Source organism: Pseudoliparis swirei, chromosome 22 (genome assembly GCF_029220125.1).
Source record: "Pseudoliparis swirei isolate HS2019 ecotype Mariana Trench chromosome 22, NWPU_hadal_v1, whole genome shotgun sequence".
In the NCBI taxonomy this organism is placed as follows: domain Eukaryota; kingdom Metazoa; phylum Chordata; class Actinopteri; order Perciformes; family Liparidae; genus Pseudoliparis; species Pseudoliparis swirei.
The window spans coordinates 13923833-13939366 of NC_079409.1; the positions used below are offsets into that span (position 1 = coordinate 13923833).

General features: G+C 41.5%; 2 protein-coding genes across 4 annotated transcripts; one reads left to right on the forward strand and one right to left on the reverse strand.

The window, feature by feature from the left end:
• Window positions 1–272: 272 nt before the first annotated feature.
• leng8 (leukocyte receptor cluster (LRC) member 8) lies at window positions 273–10254 on the reverse strand. 3 transcript variants are annotated; one of them, XM_056444412.1, is made up of 15 exons: window positions 9934–10254; window positions 9293–9347; window positions 8578–8742; window positions 8350–8427; window positions 7498–7912; window positions 6967–7138; window positions 6724–6894; window positions 6246–6494; window positions 6000–6158; window positions 5565–5859; window positions 5146–5247; window positions 4962–5030; window positions 4749–4878; window positions 4455–4662; window positions 273–4219 (listed from the first exon to the last, which is right to left on the reverse strand). In XM_056444412.1, the coding sequence occupies exons 1-15, from the start codon at window positions 9972–9974 to the stop codon at window positions 4057–4059; spliced, it is 2472 nt and encodes an 823-aa protein (XP_056300387.1). In that variant the 5' UTR covers window positions 9975–10254; the 3' UTR covers window positions 273–4056. The 3 variants fall into 3 exon arrangements, with proteins under 3 accessions (XP_056300387.1, XP_056300385.1, XP_056300386.1); XM_056444410.1 differs by having other exon boundaries at window positions 9212–9347; window positions 9934–10253; XM_056444411.1 differs by lacking the exon at window positions 8350–8427 and having other exon boundaries at window positions 9212–9347.
• Window positions 10255–12605: 2351 nt separating this feature from the next.
• On the forward strand, window positions 12606–15359 carry cdc42ep5 (CDC42 effector protein (Rho GTPase binding) 5). Its single transcript, XM_056444266.1, has 2 exons — window positions 12606–12726; window positions 13589–15359. Exon 2 carries the CDS (start codon window positions 13591–13593, stop codon window positions 14491–14493), a length of 903 nt encoding a protein of 300 aa, XP_056300241.1. The 5' UTR covers window positions 12606–12726; window positions 13589–13590; the 3' UTR covers window positions 14494–15359.
• The last annotated feature ends 175 nt before the right edge of the window (window positions 15360–15534 follow it).

Consider the following 15534-nt stretch of genomic DNA (forward strand, 5'->3'; position numbering starts at 1 on the left):
AACCTACTCCATGCAATTCATTATGTTGTCTTATACCTCAACACATGTCAATCAGAACTGTAACTATGTGAAAAACACCATTGCGTCAAGTAACCAAACTAATCTTATTTTTAGACTGTCACCAGTGCTTCTCAATATTTATGACATGTCACAATAAAACATTAGAAATAAACCACTCTGTTCTTCTCACTTTTGTTTGATCCATTCAGTAAATCTGTGAATGAAATCTGCCGGAACGCATTGTTTGGTATAAAAACAACAACACTGTCTGATGCCCTTTGTACTCGGAAGTTTATTAGAGATTTTTTTTCAAAAATATATATATACACAATATTTACAAAATGGCAGATTACGTCAGATCTGTAGATAGGGAGGAGGCATGGCAGATAAACGCTTCAGTTGTTAGTGAGCCACAACAAACCACTCAAGCATTTCAGACGCCCTACAATACTTACTAGCAAGTGACTAATTGCACACGGCAAACAGCCACGAACATACTCGACATAAAGGAAAGGAGAACAAATACTGGTTAGGGTCAGAGAGCAGAGAGGACGGCATGCAGGGAGGGGAAACGAGAGAAAGTGAGAACAGAGAAAAGAGTCATTCAAATGACAGGAAATGAACACAGCAGAGGTGAGGGGGGCGTGGGGAGCTGGACCAGGAAATATCAAGGAAGGAGTTACAAATACTGATGGGAGGTACAGTCACATGGGAGCAAAAAATACTGGAAATATGACTCGGGCATCGGAGAGGAAAAACCAAACATCCAAAATGAAAATGTGTATTGTTAGTCGTCCGAGGTGAAAATTCTATTAAAAAAATTAAAAAAACGAAAAAAACAAAGCGAACATCCTGGGCTGCATCAATGCTGAAAACCTGAGACCTCGGATGTACACACTTGAACCACGTGTGTACACATCTTTAAGAGACGCAAACCAAAGGCAACCAACAACCACATTGAGCTCATTCACATCAGGAACCAAAAGGTCATTCTTGGTACGGGAGCAGCAGCGCGTGTCAAATAACAAACGCTGACGAAATACGAAGGATTTATTTTAAATGGTACTAAATATCCGTGAGGTTTGAGGATAACATTCTGTATGTTCAGACACATTTTTTATTTCACGCCGTCAAATATAGTCTACTGCCATTCTAACAAACTCAAACTGTTGTCTCGCGAGAACACACCAGCCAAATTAATCACAAAATATGAATAAATAGGACGAGAAAAAAAAAAAAAGTAATTACCAGCAAACGAATGTAAATGATTAAATGCATCTGAACAAACAGAAAATGGCAACACGAGATCGTCAAGCCTGAAACAGTCAAAAACTAAACGCGTATCGAAAACATCTAAATTATTTGGGTTAGCAGCAAATTAAGTTAGCAACAACATCAATATTCCCATTGCGTGTGGCTCCCATGTATTTCATCAGCTGAGAGGCTTCGAGGGTCAAACCAAGACTTGATTGCTCACACTCGACTCTCTCCGGCCGGCGTCTGGAGGTGGCTCTCCGCCCACTTCTCATCGCTCCATGTGCTCCTTGTGCTCCTGCAAAGCAGCAGAGCTACGAGCTGAAGAACGAGGTCTGGTGATGTGTGAGAGAGGTTTGGGGACAAAGAGGACGGGGTCAGGTAAATGAAGGGGAAAGAAAGAAAACATGTTGAGATCGGAACAGTAAACAACAATCCATCAGCATCCTGTCAATCTGACTTTGTGGAAGCGTTCGACGGCTTTGGAAACGCTGCTTCCATTTGTCACGGAGTAAATATACATCAACTTCGCAAGCGACAATCTGCCAACACTTTTTGTCCGACAGGTCAATACATAACCAGATTTGTTAGATCACTGGAAATTGAGCCCAATATCCTGCCACACTGACTTAGAAATAAATATTAAATATGTTCAGGCTGAACTGGCAGAACCTGGCAGTGTTGAACTCCACCACTACATCCCCTGTTGAAGACAGAGCACACACACACACCTGTCTGCATCGACGTTTACTTTTTACAGAAATGACTTAAAGAGTTTTGTAAAACGCAGAAAGAAACCCCATCACACTTACCCGTGTGTCTACAAAAAACCTGCCGTAGGAACTCACAGCAGTATCATACAATATGTACAAGTAAACAGCCTGCACTCGTGTTCAGCTCAGTTACGTCTTAAATACCAACATATTTCTACAGTGGTAATTAATACTGTTAATATATATTTTTAGCTCAATTTACAAGGAACGATATCAACTTTTTTTCCAATTTCAGCACAAACATCATAAATGGGGACCCAGATTAGAGATTATGGCGGAAAGCAGACTTGTCAGTGTCAAAAGTTGTTTTTTTACATTTAAAGTCTAATTACCAATACACGTATTGTTGTCAATAGTTTACCAATCATCACCGAAAATAGTGTGCACCACCAACAATCATATTTTAAGCCCCGATCAGTGAAAATCTTTCGGAGATAAATTAACAAAACTTTTTCAGAAATGACTAACTAGTGTTTTGCATTTGACCTGCCTCTTCATTACATTATCGTCTAAATCAATAGAAAATACGTCAACATATGACATTGAGACAGCACAAGTACATGTGCAGTAAATTTCCACGTCTTATTGATGCCATTTTTAGGATATTTTTTAATTTCTTTCTACTTAATTCACCTGTAAATCAACCTGTGGATTTACATAAAAACCTGCTTTGCCGCTCACTAATAATTTGACGAGCCCAATACTGCGGTCCAGAAACACGAGGCGTAGAACATCACAGAGGAGACGTGTGAGGCAGCATCTCTGTTGTCATCCACCTCCTTCCAGAGTCCCTTTCGCTTACCAGACGGAGCATACAAACCACTCATTGTTATTCCTTCGGCAGCAGCAGCAGGTTCCCCCCCGACGCTCCGACTTCACCGTGAGCTGCACTTAAAGACGGCAGCTTAGCTGCCACTGTTTCTTTGGATTAAGAGCTGGTGAAGTAAAGACGGCCCACTGGATGATCGGTGGGCTTCGTGCTGCGCTGATCGGGCTCTGCTGGACTCCGGGTTCTGCCAGGACTTGAACCAGAAGATGATGGAGGCGGATTCCCTCCGACTGCTTCGATTTTGGCGACGGAGCTCGGCTTTGACGGTACGGAGGAGTGAGGCGATCACCTTGATGAAGAACACTTCCCTATATTCTTTATCATACCAAAAGTCAATGCTCATCAGATTGAGACTTTGGCCAACCATTTAGTGACTGACCAGCGAATGGATACCACTTCATTAAATCAGGAAGCAGACCGAAGACTTCAGTCCATTCCTCCATTGGATTTCGGCCAAGCAAGAGGTTGCACAGCTAACTGTAGATACCTTGAGGAAACCAGGTGCAGGATAGGATATACAAACCACTACCTCCTCCTCTTCTTATTCTTCTTCTTCTTGTAGGCAAACTGCAGGCATCCTCTCCCCATGTTGTCTCACAGTCTCTAAGAGGAGCGTGGAGTTGACCTGAATCGTCGGCTTGTTGACAAACAGGAGCGCTGGATGAGTGACTTGAACAGCGGCTTGTATTTCCCTTGTGATTGACTTGAATCTTCAGGTCTTGGAGCTGTTGACTTGAGGAAGGAAAAAACATAACAGAACACCGTTAGCTTTGACATCTGACGGTGGTTACGGAACAGGAACCACGAGGGTGCCTCCCTGCTCTGGTTCTGTGACTTCTGGGCCTCTAAATGCTGAAACTAGATGTTAATCCCAAATGTAAACTGCTCGCTCACTTTTCTGGCCCTATCAAAGTCGTGAGACATCTTGGGCATTAGGCTAACCTACATAAGTTGAGTGACAGTGTGTGCACTTTGTTTAAAATAGTTTTTATTCATGTCAGAAATGGCATCTGAATGTTGCAGCGCAGTATTCTTCCTATCTTCTCGTATCTTTCTATATGGGTGTTCTACAGTTGTTAGTTTTCCAACTACCCTATCTAAATAGGCAGGGGTGTCTGCAGTGCAGTACAATAAATAGGTCAGGATCCATGATGGACCCGTAGCATCTCCTTTCACGGTGATAACCCCCCCCCCACCCCCTCAGGATGCAGCCAAAGCAGTTGTGCTGGCTTTGCAGTCTATTTTATGGGGGTCACACGGGTAGAAGGTGACCCCTAGCCCAGTAAGGAAGGCCATACAGGAGTCTAAACAAGAGAAGCCCAGATTGGACTGCACATACTCCACCGGCAAGTCTGGCCTGAACCTGCAGAAGAAACAGAGGAATTGAGATTAGAGAAGTTATAAGGACCTACAACGAGGACCTACATGTACAAATATAACTTTCTGAAACTGTTTTTTTATTTGTTATTATATATATATATTTTAAATGTTATATTTGTTTCTTACTATTCCATTTGTTTTGCCTTTACTATCTGTAGAGCACATTGTAAAAAAAAATTTAACGGTGGTATATAAATAAAGTTAATATTATTACTTACGTTTTGACTATGGCCCGAAGTGCAACCATTCTTTCCCTCTCTACAAACTTGTCAATTAGGTATGAAGCCATACGCGGGGCTTCCTTGTACAGCTTAAAGAACTGCCGATAGTTTCCCAACGCCCAGGCAGCACGGAGCGCGAGAGCATGAGCCACACACACATCGGCCCGCAGCGCAGAGGTCAAGTAAACCAACTCAGTGGTCAGATCTGGAAGGGAAGATAAATGGTTTAAGAAATTTAAATTTGAAGGAAAAGGCGGAGAGGGTGAGAAAGAAAAGAAACAGTCAGCTTACCTCCAGAGTTTTTAGTAAAGATGTAATACATCAATCTATATGCTGTAAACTCTCCAATGTTTTCTGAGGGGTTGTCCTTATACAGGGCCTTCAGCTGGGTCTGGCACTGGTTGAACTCGGCATGGTCTCCCTGAAGACAAACATTCAGTTAGTATTAAAACCCGTTATCACTTTCAGCTCCTCCAAAAACACAAAAAGGGAAAACAGATTCACCTTTTCCAGAGCAATGCGTGCGTGACACTCGTAGACTTCCACCGTGAACTCAGTACGAACTCCTTGGACCTGGATGACAAGAAATGTAAAAAAAATTCAAGAAAAAAAAAACCCCAAATGAAAGTTAACATTATAAAAAGACTAAAACAGAGAGACAGATAAAACATGTATAAGCATTACTAACCGTGAGGTCCTGTCGTATGGACTTCATCTGTTCACAGGCATAGGTGTAGTCCTGGTGGGTTTTCCAGTGGACTTTCACAGTCTGCAGAGATTTTCTCATGACCTTCGGGAAAAACAAGTTTAGAAAAAGATCAATCTCATCCATGTAATTTCCCTTGTTGCAATTTGTATGGTAGTGAGTATCATCAAAAAATGAGAAGGAAACTTTAACAAGCAGCAGATCTCAAAAAGCCTAAACATTATATTAGGACTATACAACTGCGGTGAGCCTACATTTGAAATTTGAGGTTATTGTAATACTGTGTTGAAAGAGGAAGGAGCAAAGTATGTTTTTCATTGTACGGAGTAACTGTCTGCTAACTGTGCATATGACAATACAATATCTTGAATTAGAGAGGCTGACAAAAAAATACAACTTACATGCACGGGGCGCACAGTGGAGGGGTCTGGGGCACAGGTGAGCCTCAGGTAGGACTTGGTGATGTCCTGGCATGTTCCCACAATGGGACAGTCGTCCCAGCTGAGGCCCTCCTGTGTCCCATCAGGCAAGTCCAGGGAATTGATGGAGAGAACCAGGGGCTCTGAGCGAAGCTGCTTGTGGAAACGAGCTGCTCTGCTCTGCTTCTTGGCTTCTCTGTTGGGGTCATGGAAATCCAGACCAGCATTGCCACCTTTCCTCTTCTTTCCACCAGCTGCATTGGAATCGTCCATGTTTCTGGGAGAACAAGTTAAAGGTCATTCACAATATACCCCTACGTCAGTAATAAAGTAGTAAGCCTTCTTCAAGAACAGTGATACAATGAAAATAGCAGTGGCCTGATGAGAAATGTGTGAAGTAACAATTATTAAATTTACCTCCTTCCTCGGTTTGCTTTTCCTCCTCTTCCTCGTCCTCTCTCCCCACGGCCTCTATCCCTGTCATTACCACGACCACGTGCACCTCTCTGACTTCGACGTGACAGCTGTGGTCGGAGGTCACTGGAAATGCTGCTGTCTGACAGTGAGCCGGAGTCACTGATAGCATAAAGACATAAGACATTTAAAAAAGGAAAGACAAAGGACGTCTACACTCAAAGAAAAGACAGGCGAATGGTGTCTTACCTGCGTTTGTGCCTTTGGTTGCTACGGTCCCTATGTCGGCCGTGGGTTGGGGATGGGGAGCGGGAAGAAGAGCGGGAGGAACTAGAAGATGGACTCCTCTGAGAAAATATATTCCTGTAGTGGCCCAATCTGTGTGCAGTCAACCTGCCTCTTGAAGACACAGCTACTGGACTTCCACCATGGCTTAGTGAGCCATCTGATGTCCTCTGGGCATGAAGAGTTTCCCAACGAGACTGCTTGACCTTTAGTCTGAAAAATAATAAATAAAACCCAAATCAAAACTATTCAGATCAAAGAAATGCTTCAAGAAAGTTTATTGCAGTGAAACAAATAAAAGTAAACTGAAACCACATCCAAATATAGAATATGTAAATGTTTGATGTACAATGCTCATGTGAATTAAAGAAATGTCTAAGCTTAGATAAAAACTAATACTAATACATACAACCGACAAACACTTATCCACTACTGAACTCACTCTGGCAATGGCTCCCGAGTCCAATCAATAGTGTAAGCAGAGCCATCCTTCAGCCGGTCCTGCAGAACCTCCTTCAGCACCTTCTCCGTACGATCTTTGTCTTCCTCTGTCTCACAGGCTGTAAAACAGCGCTGCACATATTCCTTCATGGCTTGGGGCCAGTCCTGGGGTCTGGAGAGAAAGCATTCTAAGTTAACATATTCACTGTTTTTGTTTTATCCATAGAGACAGACTAGTTCTCACCTGGTCTGAGCACCTCCGGATGCAGCACTGGCGGAAGATGGGGAGGAGGGATCTGAATTCAGTCCTGAGGGCTGCTCGCCTGGTGGGAAAGTCTGATTGGACATTGGAGCACACTGAACCTGATAGGGCCTCTTGTGAATATTGAACTTAACTGAAGCTGACCCAGGGGACTCTGTGAGAAACAACAAAACATAAAAGGAATACAATTAAGGAATGAATACCAACAGTGGTCTACTTTATTCCCAGCCTTCTATAACTGTAACTAAATAACCACTATTAGGTTCGTAGAAGCTGTACAGCGAGATACAGAAGAATGGAACTTTACTTCTTTGTATAAACAAACTGGTTCAAAATGTAAGCCTAACATTGGTCACAGCCCCCTCTCATACTAAGCTCATCCTAAAGGGATGCTCCGAATAGGTCAATAATCAAACGGAGCTCTCTGATTGGTATAGACTGTTGATAAGTAAAAGACCAGCAGACTTGTAATTGTTATGCATGACTCCCATTTCACAAAAGAGCAAATCTTACGTTTCATGCGGTGCCACAGTTGCTGTCCTTGTTTTTTATTTTTGTTGGCCTCTCCTCTGCCAAGCCCTGGTACATACTGGCCTGGCTGCTGAGAGGTATTCTGAGAGGGCTGATAGGTATTCTGGGCCTGGAAGCCCTGTCCATAGTTGGGCCTTCCCTGGGAATGATTGTACACTTGCATTTGGTTGGGGTCACTGGAAGGGTATTGCATTGAGTTATTTGCATTGTAAGAAGTTTGTGATGGAGAGGAGGGGTACTGGGAGTTGGGTTGGGGAGGAATTGATGGGGGTGGGGGAGGAGGGGGTTTCTCTGAGGAGGTTGGGCTCTGGGGTGGCTGGGGAGTAACAGGGGCAGGAGGTTGTGATTGAGACTGGTATGCAGATGACTTGTCTTCCATTCCAGGCACTGGAGGAGGCTATAAAAAGGAGAGATGAAAGAAATGGCAATTTTAGCAACTTTTTGAAAAGGAAAAAAAAAGTATAATAAGTCTGTTATTAGAGGACAGCGTGTATATTTGTCTTGACCCTGCACAGGATGTTTGACACACCGTGTGTTCTGACTACAGGCACAGATGAAAAAAGAAGACGCTAAAAGCTAAGTGACAAAGCAAACTAAACCTGTGTGAGTGAGCATCCACTTGTGTACCTATGACTGAGTGTTTTAATCTCCCCTCTCTCTATCCTATTGACACCACGCCAGTATTTCAGTGCCTAAACTGTTACAGTAAGAATTGTGGCCACTGTTAAAAGTTTACATAAAATTCCTGTACCATGAATGTTGTGTACTGTACACTCCTAGTCACTGTACATGTGATGCAACTAATGGGTGCATGGATAACTGTTTGTTATGTACCTGTCCATTAGAGGTGGGAGTTCCCTGGTAAGGCCCTTGTGGTACACCAAACTGATTTGATGGATATGCCGCTCCACACTGGAAATACAGATAAACTCATGCTGTCATAGTAGAATCTTCTCCCAATCTCTCAGCATCAGATGTTATTTCGGGAGATACAGATGTACAACTCTGGCAGAGTTCTGTTCTTACCATTTTGGTAAGAACAACATTTATTTCTGTACTTACTTGACCCATGGGGTAGTAGTAATTATAGGGGTACGTATATCCAGGGTAATGTTGCTGGCTTTGTTGGTACCATGGATAGTACTGCTGTTGTTGTGATTGCTGCTGCTGTGGTTGTTGTTGCTGAATGGCTGCAGAGTCAGTCACTGCTGGCTGAAACTGACCAGCCTGAAATGAGACACGTGAGACAATAAGACACAACTAGACTTGTCATTTCAATACAGAACAGTGAAAATCATCCAGCAGGGACAAAAATGACAATACTACATGGATTTTGTGAGGAGGCCAAACCCAAACAGAACAGGTTTCCAGGCATTTCCCCAACTTATACATCCAAACAACTGTTTGGTATTTATATACACACATATATATATATATATATATATATATATACAGCCATTTCAGAGGCATATTACTTGTATGACAATACGGGGTGTTGTATATGTCAAATAAAGATACGAGCAATATGTCCACATCTACTGTTGCTCGAACTGTTAATTGTTATAAAACACAAAAATACATTCATTGTAACAGAGTAGGGCATCTTTTTATGAAGATTTGTTGTTATCAAATCACCGAACATGAATTACGAAATGATGTGTGTTAATTAGAGACACACAAGGAGATAAAAGCACACCTCTGCTGTGGCTGTCCGGTTAGCTTGTGCCGCCTGAGCAGAGCTCTGACTCTTGTTAATAGACGCGAGTGCTTGTCTTGCCTTCTCCCATTCTGGGTTTTCGTGAACCTGGCCATCTGCAGCACCCACATAGGACCTGCCAGCAACCAAAGAACAATAGTATTATAAGCATGTATATACTGTATTTAGTCAAGAACATATTGAGGTTGAGTAACATCATGTATAACATTATTAGAAAACATTAACATGATATCAAATAAATGTACAACATTCTAACGATGTATTTGGAAACAGTTCCGACCATAAATATGTCTAAATGTTTGCACTACGTTGGAACCAACCCGACAGTTCGCAGTTTCTCTAACGTTCGCTACCTGCTCACTGATCACCTGGTTGAGCAGCTCTCCGTGTTCAAGTCACCGTCAGTGTGTAACGGGACTGTTGACGTTCATACCACGCAGTCAATAACGAAACACGACGTGAATATAAAAAAATTGTAACCGCAAGCAGCTCACAGGTTCAGTTAACGAAACCACCGGCCTGTATTGCTCGGTACTCGGGTCACGTTAACGCTAGCTAAACTACGTGATGCGCACACTTGTCAACACCCTCGGCTGAGCTCATTATGATCAACTAGTCTACGTTATATTTACGTTTGAGTCATTGTGCAGTAAATGTATGTAATCGCCCTCGTGTTTTGTGCAGCTCGACGTGGGACCTACCAGTTGGTTGTCGGGGCTACTTGCGCCGTGTTGGCCGCCATTTCGCCGGACGAGTTAGGAGCTAACGGCTGTTCGCTAGCTAAGCTAGCTGGCTAACGTCGTTAGCTCTCCTGCGAAAGCCAAACAAAGGTAAACAAGATGGACTCTGACAACAAGATAAACTGTTTAGGAGCGCAGTCAGCCGACTGCCACTGACGTCGAGCCAAATAAGGCACACTTGAATACAATGTTATTGGGTTAAAGGTACAGATTAACAAGTAAAGTGGCCGTTTGCATTCCTTCCTTCTTCGTTGACGATACAACTTTGTCTGGCTGCGGAGATACAAAATGGCAGATAACTGAAACCGATCAAGTCCGGTGACGTCATGGTTTTCGCTGTTTTGACGACCAGCGTTTCTCCTCTCAGGCAAGGCTTATGCTCGCGCTATTCCCACCTTCTTTATCGGCTCAACCAATCACATGCCAGAGCGCCAGAGCCGTATTCGTCTATTAGCCTGCCAGTCATCAGGATTGAGACCGGATTGTAATGCCTGACAGGCTAAAGACAGGAAATAGTTGCTCAAAGGTTCTTAACTTAGTTGAAGTAGGTCGTGACCAGGAAAATAAATGATTACTCTGATAACAACTATAAATGTATATTTATATATATATTATAATACATCATACATTATATACATACATATGTTATCAATTATAACCACGATTAATAGTATTAGTATCAACATCAGGTGTTGTTAGTCCATGTGTTGCCAACATGACACCATTTGAGAAAAACATTATGCCCTTTGATTGACCATAATTGGTTTGGCAGCTATATATAATTTTACCAAATTGTTTTACTTTTTGTTTTTCAATATTATAGATCTTGTGCATTCTCACTCATTATGGTATATATATGTTTTTCTCTTACCTTCATGTAAAGCACATACAGCTGCAGGATGTGTGTGTGTGTGTGTGTGTGTGTGTGTGTGTGTGTGTGTGTGTGTGTGTGTGTGTGTGTGTGTGTGTGTGTGTGTGTGTGTGTGTGTGTGTGTGTGTATATTACAGAGAGGAGAGTCATATCCTGTCGCACAGTCTCTCCCACACGTCATCCCACAAAGCCTTTTTCGAAGTCTCTATGGAGTGCAAATTCAATGTTTTATATGTTATATATTTCATAAATATATTGCACAAGAACAAACAAGAGGACTCACAATGTACTTTTTACTATTGAAATGTAGATGTATTGTCTTTATAGCCTACTCCAATGATGTTGAAAATAACTCAATGGCTTCCTTTGGAATCTCTGTAAAACAATGACTAAATGTCGTTGTTGTGAGCATTAACCAACTCGATATGAAGATGCACCGCTTTCAAATAAATCCAATACAGTATTTAATGTCATTTCCAGACCATTCATCACAGTTCATCATGTAGCTGCTGAGTGAATAATTTGTCTCCATTGTTGTCTTGTCTGCTACAACATCACACAAATATGTTAAGCATTTGTGACAAGATCTCACAAACAATGACTCACCTCCCAGTACCATTGTGTGAATACCTGGTGTTTCGTTTCTTTAACCCATGAGAGGAAGCTGCAGTCCGGACTCTGAAACAGCATCGCTACACCAATTCATTTGTTGATCACATGTTCAGGTTTGCTCCTATTAAAGTGGATGTGTCACTTATCGGTTGCATGAGAAAATCAATGGAGTTAAATGTGACTAAATTATGCAACTTTCTAACACAAATATGCTGTTGGATGATGCAATAGATGAAGTTAACTTCAACAACAGCATTCCTTCAAGATTTCAGTCCACTTCAAGTCAAACCCTTCATAAGAATTTAAGTTTGAAATGTGTCTGGTATTTTTTTACATTAAGCATAACTGTGGCCTGACTTTTTTATTATTATAGTATTTCAATTTTGTTCCTTCTTTTTAAAAATGTTTTACAGTTAGAAACGTACACATACTTTAGTCTAACTGCAGCATTTTAAACTCATACATTTCCCCTTTAGTCTTGATTGACTATCCATTGCTAACAACTACAGTGTTCAGCTGATTAAAAAATATATATATTTTTTTAATTAATTCTAATTATTGTGTAAACATTCACATCTTCAAGTGAGTACCTTAAACATGGTGTAGTGCTGGTGTTGGTCTTTTCATGTAATTTGTTAACAACAATAATAATTAAAAAAACACAGAGGAGATTATCTATCTATCTATCTATATATATATCATCTATCTATCTATATATCTATCTAGCAGAACATATAACTGCACATCTAATTAAATAAATGAAATAGAAAAAACAAAATAATTGAAACATTTTACAAAGTCAAAGTGACATGACTCAGTATTTCAAGTAAGCCCTTTTTTTTTCCTACTGACATATAATTAAAGTTGCATCATGGCAATTACAATCTAATACGTTTTACGTGCATATTTATAGACATAACCCTCATTCAGATTAACTTCCAGTAATCTACATAAATCCCGTCGCTTAATTTACAATGAGCTCATGTCAAATATAGATAGTCTCTGATTAGAAGTATTCTTTTAGCCTCGCTCACCTCTAACAAACTCTGTTAGAGTCAAGTGATACTTTGATCCAGCTCTCCCCAATAACTGTCGCGTCACTTCCTCGCCCCATGCCCATCCCTTTGGAAAAAAAGAGAATTCACACAGACCAACGACGGCGAGTAAAAGAGCGAGGGAAAAGTGGAGAGGGAAGCGAAAGTCAGAAAGCCAGATGAAACAGTTGGATACGGAGGAGCGAGCAAACCAAAGACCAGACTATTCTCTTTAAGGTAAGTTTTCTATACTTTGGATGTGTCGGTGACGCTCACTGATTGATTAGCGAACTTTACATCGATCCGACCTTTCCTGCTGCTTTGTCAGTACGCGGAAGCCTCGTGTGCTCTTCGTATAATACATATACATTATATATTTAAGTAATATAAGTAAGTAAGTGTATACTTTAACTATTATTAGAAAGTCGTGAGGGTTGGGGTAGGCCTGTAAGCAAGCCCCCTCCCAAATCTGATTCTGATTCTCTCTCTCCCCCTCTCTCTCTCCCTCTCTCACCCACACCCACTTAAAATAATGATTTCTCAAATGAATATTCTGGTTTTCAATGTATGATGTTCATCAATACATTGTCATTCATTTGGCTTACTTATTCTGTAAGGCATTATCAAATAGTAACATTGGCTTCCACTTTTCTTTATAATAATTAATTTAACATCTTGCCTTTTGTCATGCTCAATTTCTCAATTTAATAACCACCAAAAGTAGCAGAGATCATTGGTTTTGGTGCTATAGATCAACTACATCTTCTTTGGAGAAAGTTACAGTCTTGTTTTAGTCCGTATACACCCCTGAGGCCAGAGAAAAGTATGTGCTAACGCTGCATGAGTGTGTTTCAAGTACAAGTCTCAGCACGGCCTTCACAGCCGCACCAGTGCCAAAATGCTCATTGGTGTCCCTCAATGTTACTCAACATAGCGTGTTGACACTGACCTGTCTTATCATTAGGCTGGACTGGGGCTCCAGTATTTTCAGATACTGTGATATGTCATTCCAGGGTTACAGCTGCTCTGCTATAATGTATATTTAAGAATCTTCTCCTGTTTTTCATCTTTCTTCCTATCTTCCTCAATCTGCCTACAGAAATGCCGCTGCACAAATCAACCCGGGCACCTCGCCTGGACCCCACCATGATTTCGGCCCCACTGGGTGACTTTCGCCACACCATGCACATTGGGAGGGGAGGCGATGTCTTTGGGGACACCTCCTTCCTGTCCACTCTTGGTCCGAGCTCTGCCAGCTCTGACCCCGGGAGTCCAGGGATGACGGCAGCCGACGACCCTCAGGTGGCAGTCAACCACAATGATCTTTATACAGACGCCCCAGGAATCCCTCAGAACAACGAGCTTCAGCACTCTGAGTCTGTGTCATCATTTGACCTGGACCTGGACCTAGGCCCGTCTATGCTGGGAGATGTACTCGGGGTGATGGACGGTTTGGGGCTGGACTCCGATGCGGAGGATGTGTTCAATCCCAAAAGTAACACATCCTTGGTGGAAACAAATCAGGGAAAAGGGGCTGTGGAGATGTCAGTGAACATGCAGAACGAGCTGAATGGGAAGACCTTGGTTGGGCTGGATGGAAACCAGGTGGGAGACGGAAGGATACCAGATGGGATCAAGCAGAAGGGGATACGACCAAAAGTGCGATTCAGTGACAAACGAGAGGAAATCATTCGGCAAGCATCTGAAGAGGAAGAGGGTCAAGCGTTCGACTTCCAGGATGAGGATCAGTTGGCGTGTCGCAGTCCAACGAAGGGGGAGAGTGTAGTAAGTGGCGGTGAAACCGGCGTCACCAATCAAAAAGTAGAGTTGCCACCTAGTCCGGCCTCGTCACACAGCTCAGAGTATGAAGGAGTCACTCCATTGGACAGGAGGAGGGTCGACAGCTGCCACTCAGAGACTGATACAGAGGAGGAGGAGGAGGAGGAAGAGGAAGGACGGGGCTACACATTTGAAGATGAGTTTGATGATGAAATTGGTCTATAGGGGATAGGTAGTTTTCTAATAGTGCATCAAGTAAACTGCATTTTCTGAAACTCATAAATTGAGTATCATTTAAATGTGAGGGGAAAACAGAATAAACTGGATTTTAAAAAAAGATTCACAGTTCGACGATGTTGCTCAACTGGAAAAAGCATTTGTTTTATCTGTAAGGGTAACAGATATGCAATACTGTCATCTTGATAAGTGAAAGGTTTGTAGCACTTTGATTTATTTCATCGACTTGGTTGTCTTGCTATGGAACACTCAATTAATGATGCTTGCATTGTTATTTTCTACGATTTCTGCCATCTGAAGTTCACACATTGAACTTTGTTATAGTGCCTTAAAGAGCGTTTTTCTTACATTATTGTACTATATTAATGTCTTAATTATTTCTTTTATTGCATGTTATATTACAAACTGTCTTTTGATGTTTATTGCATTTTAATGAACTTTTTGGTTCCCAGAGACAGTCAGAAAATAAAGTTATCCTGTGTATAAATAATTACTATGAATTTGTCACATTCCAAGTCGACAGTGTGAGTTTCTCTGGTTCACATCTGTTTTTATTGTGCAGTTGTTTAAGTAACTAAAGCTTTTCTGTGGGCTGAGGGGCTGAATAATATTACAACACTAAGATAATCATGGGACTTAGAGGTCAATTGTAAGTCAGGACCAGCAGTGTATTTTGTACATGTTTGCTTGTATAATGTATTTTGAAAAAAATATTTTATGTCATAATGCTGGAAAAAGGGAGAAACCATTATGCTCATCCGTTTAAAATGCTGGTTCAAACACAATTGTTATCATGTGGTTTAATAAGGAATACAGAGACAACAATAAAACAATTATTGGGATTTTAAAATATTCATCTGCCATGGCTATGTCTTGTATTTTCTATGGAAATGTGTGCTAGGGAAAAAGCAGAACTATATAAAGTATTTTTGTTACTTATAGCCATTTCCTGAAATAACGTAATTATGTGTTTTCTACCATTATCAATAATAGAAAGTCTCCCAATGAAAAGAAATTCAATAAAAAAAA

Coding starts and splice junctions, on each gene's coding strand:
- leng8 (XM_056444410.1), bottom strand. CDS start 9,974: ATGGCGGCCAACACGGCGCAAGTAGCCCCGACAACCAACTG. Junction 7,139..7,497: donor ACTGTGGCACCGCATGAAAC/GTAAGATTTGCT, acceptor TGTTTCTCACAG/AGTCCCCTGGGTCAGCTTCA. Junction 6,895..6,966: donor TCCGGAGGTGCTCAGACCAG/GTGAGAACTAGT, acceptor CTTTCTCTCCAG/ACCCCAGGACTGGCCCCAAG.
- cdc42ep5 (XM_056444266.1), top strand. CDS start 13,591: ATGCCGCTGCACAAATCAACCCGGGCACCTCGCCTGGACCCCACCATG.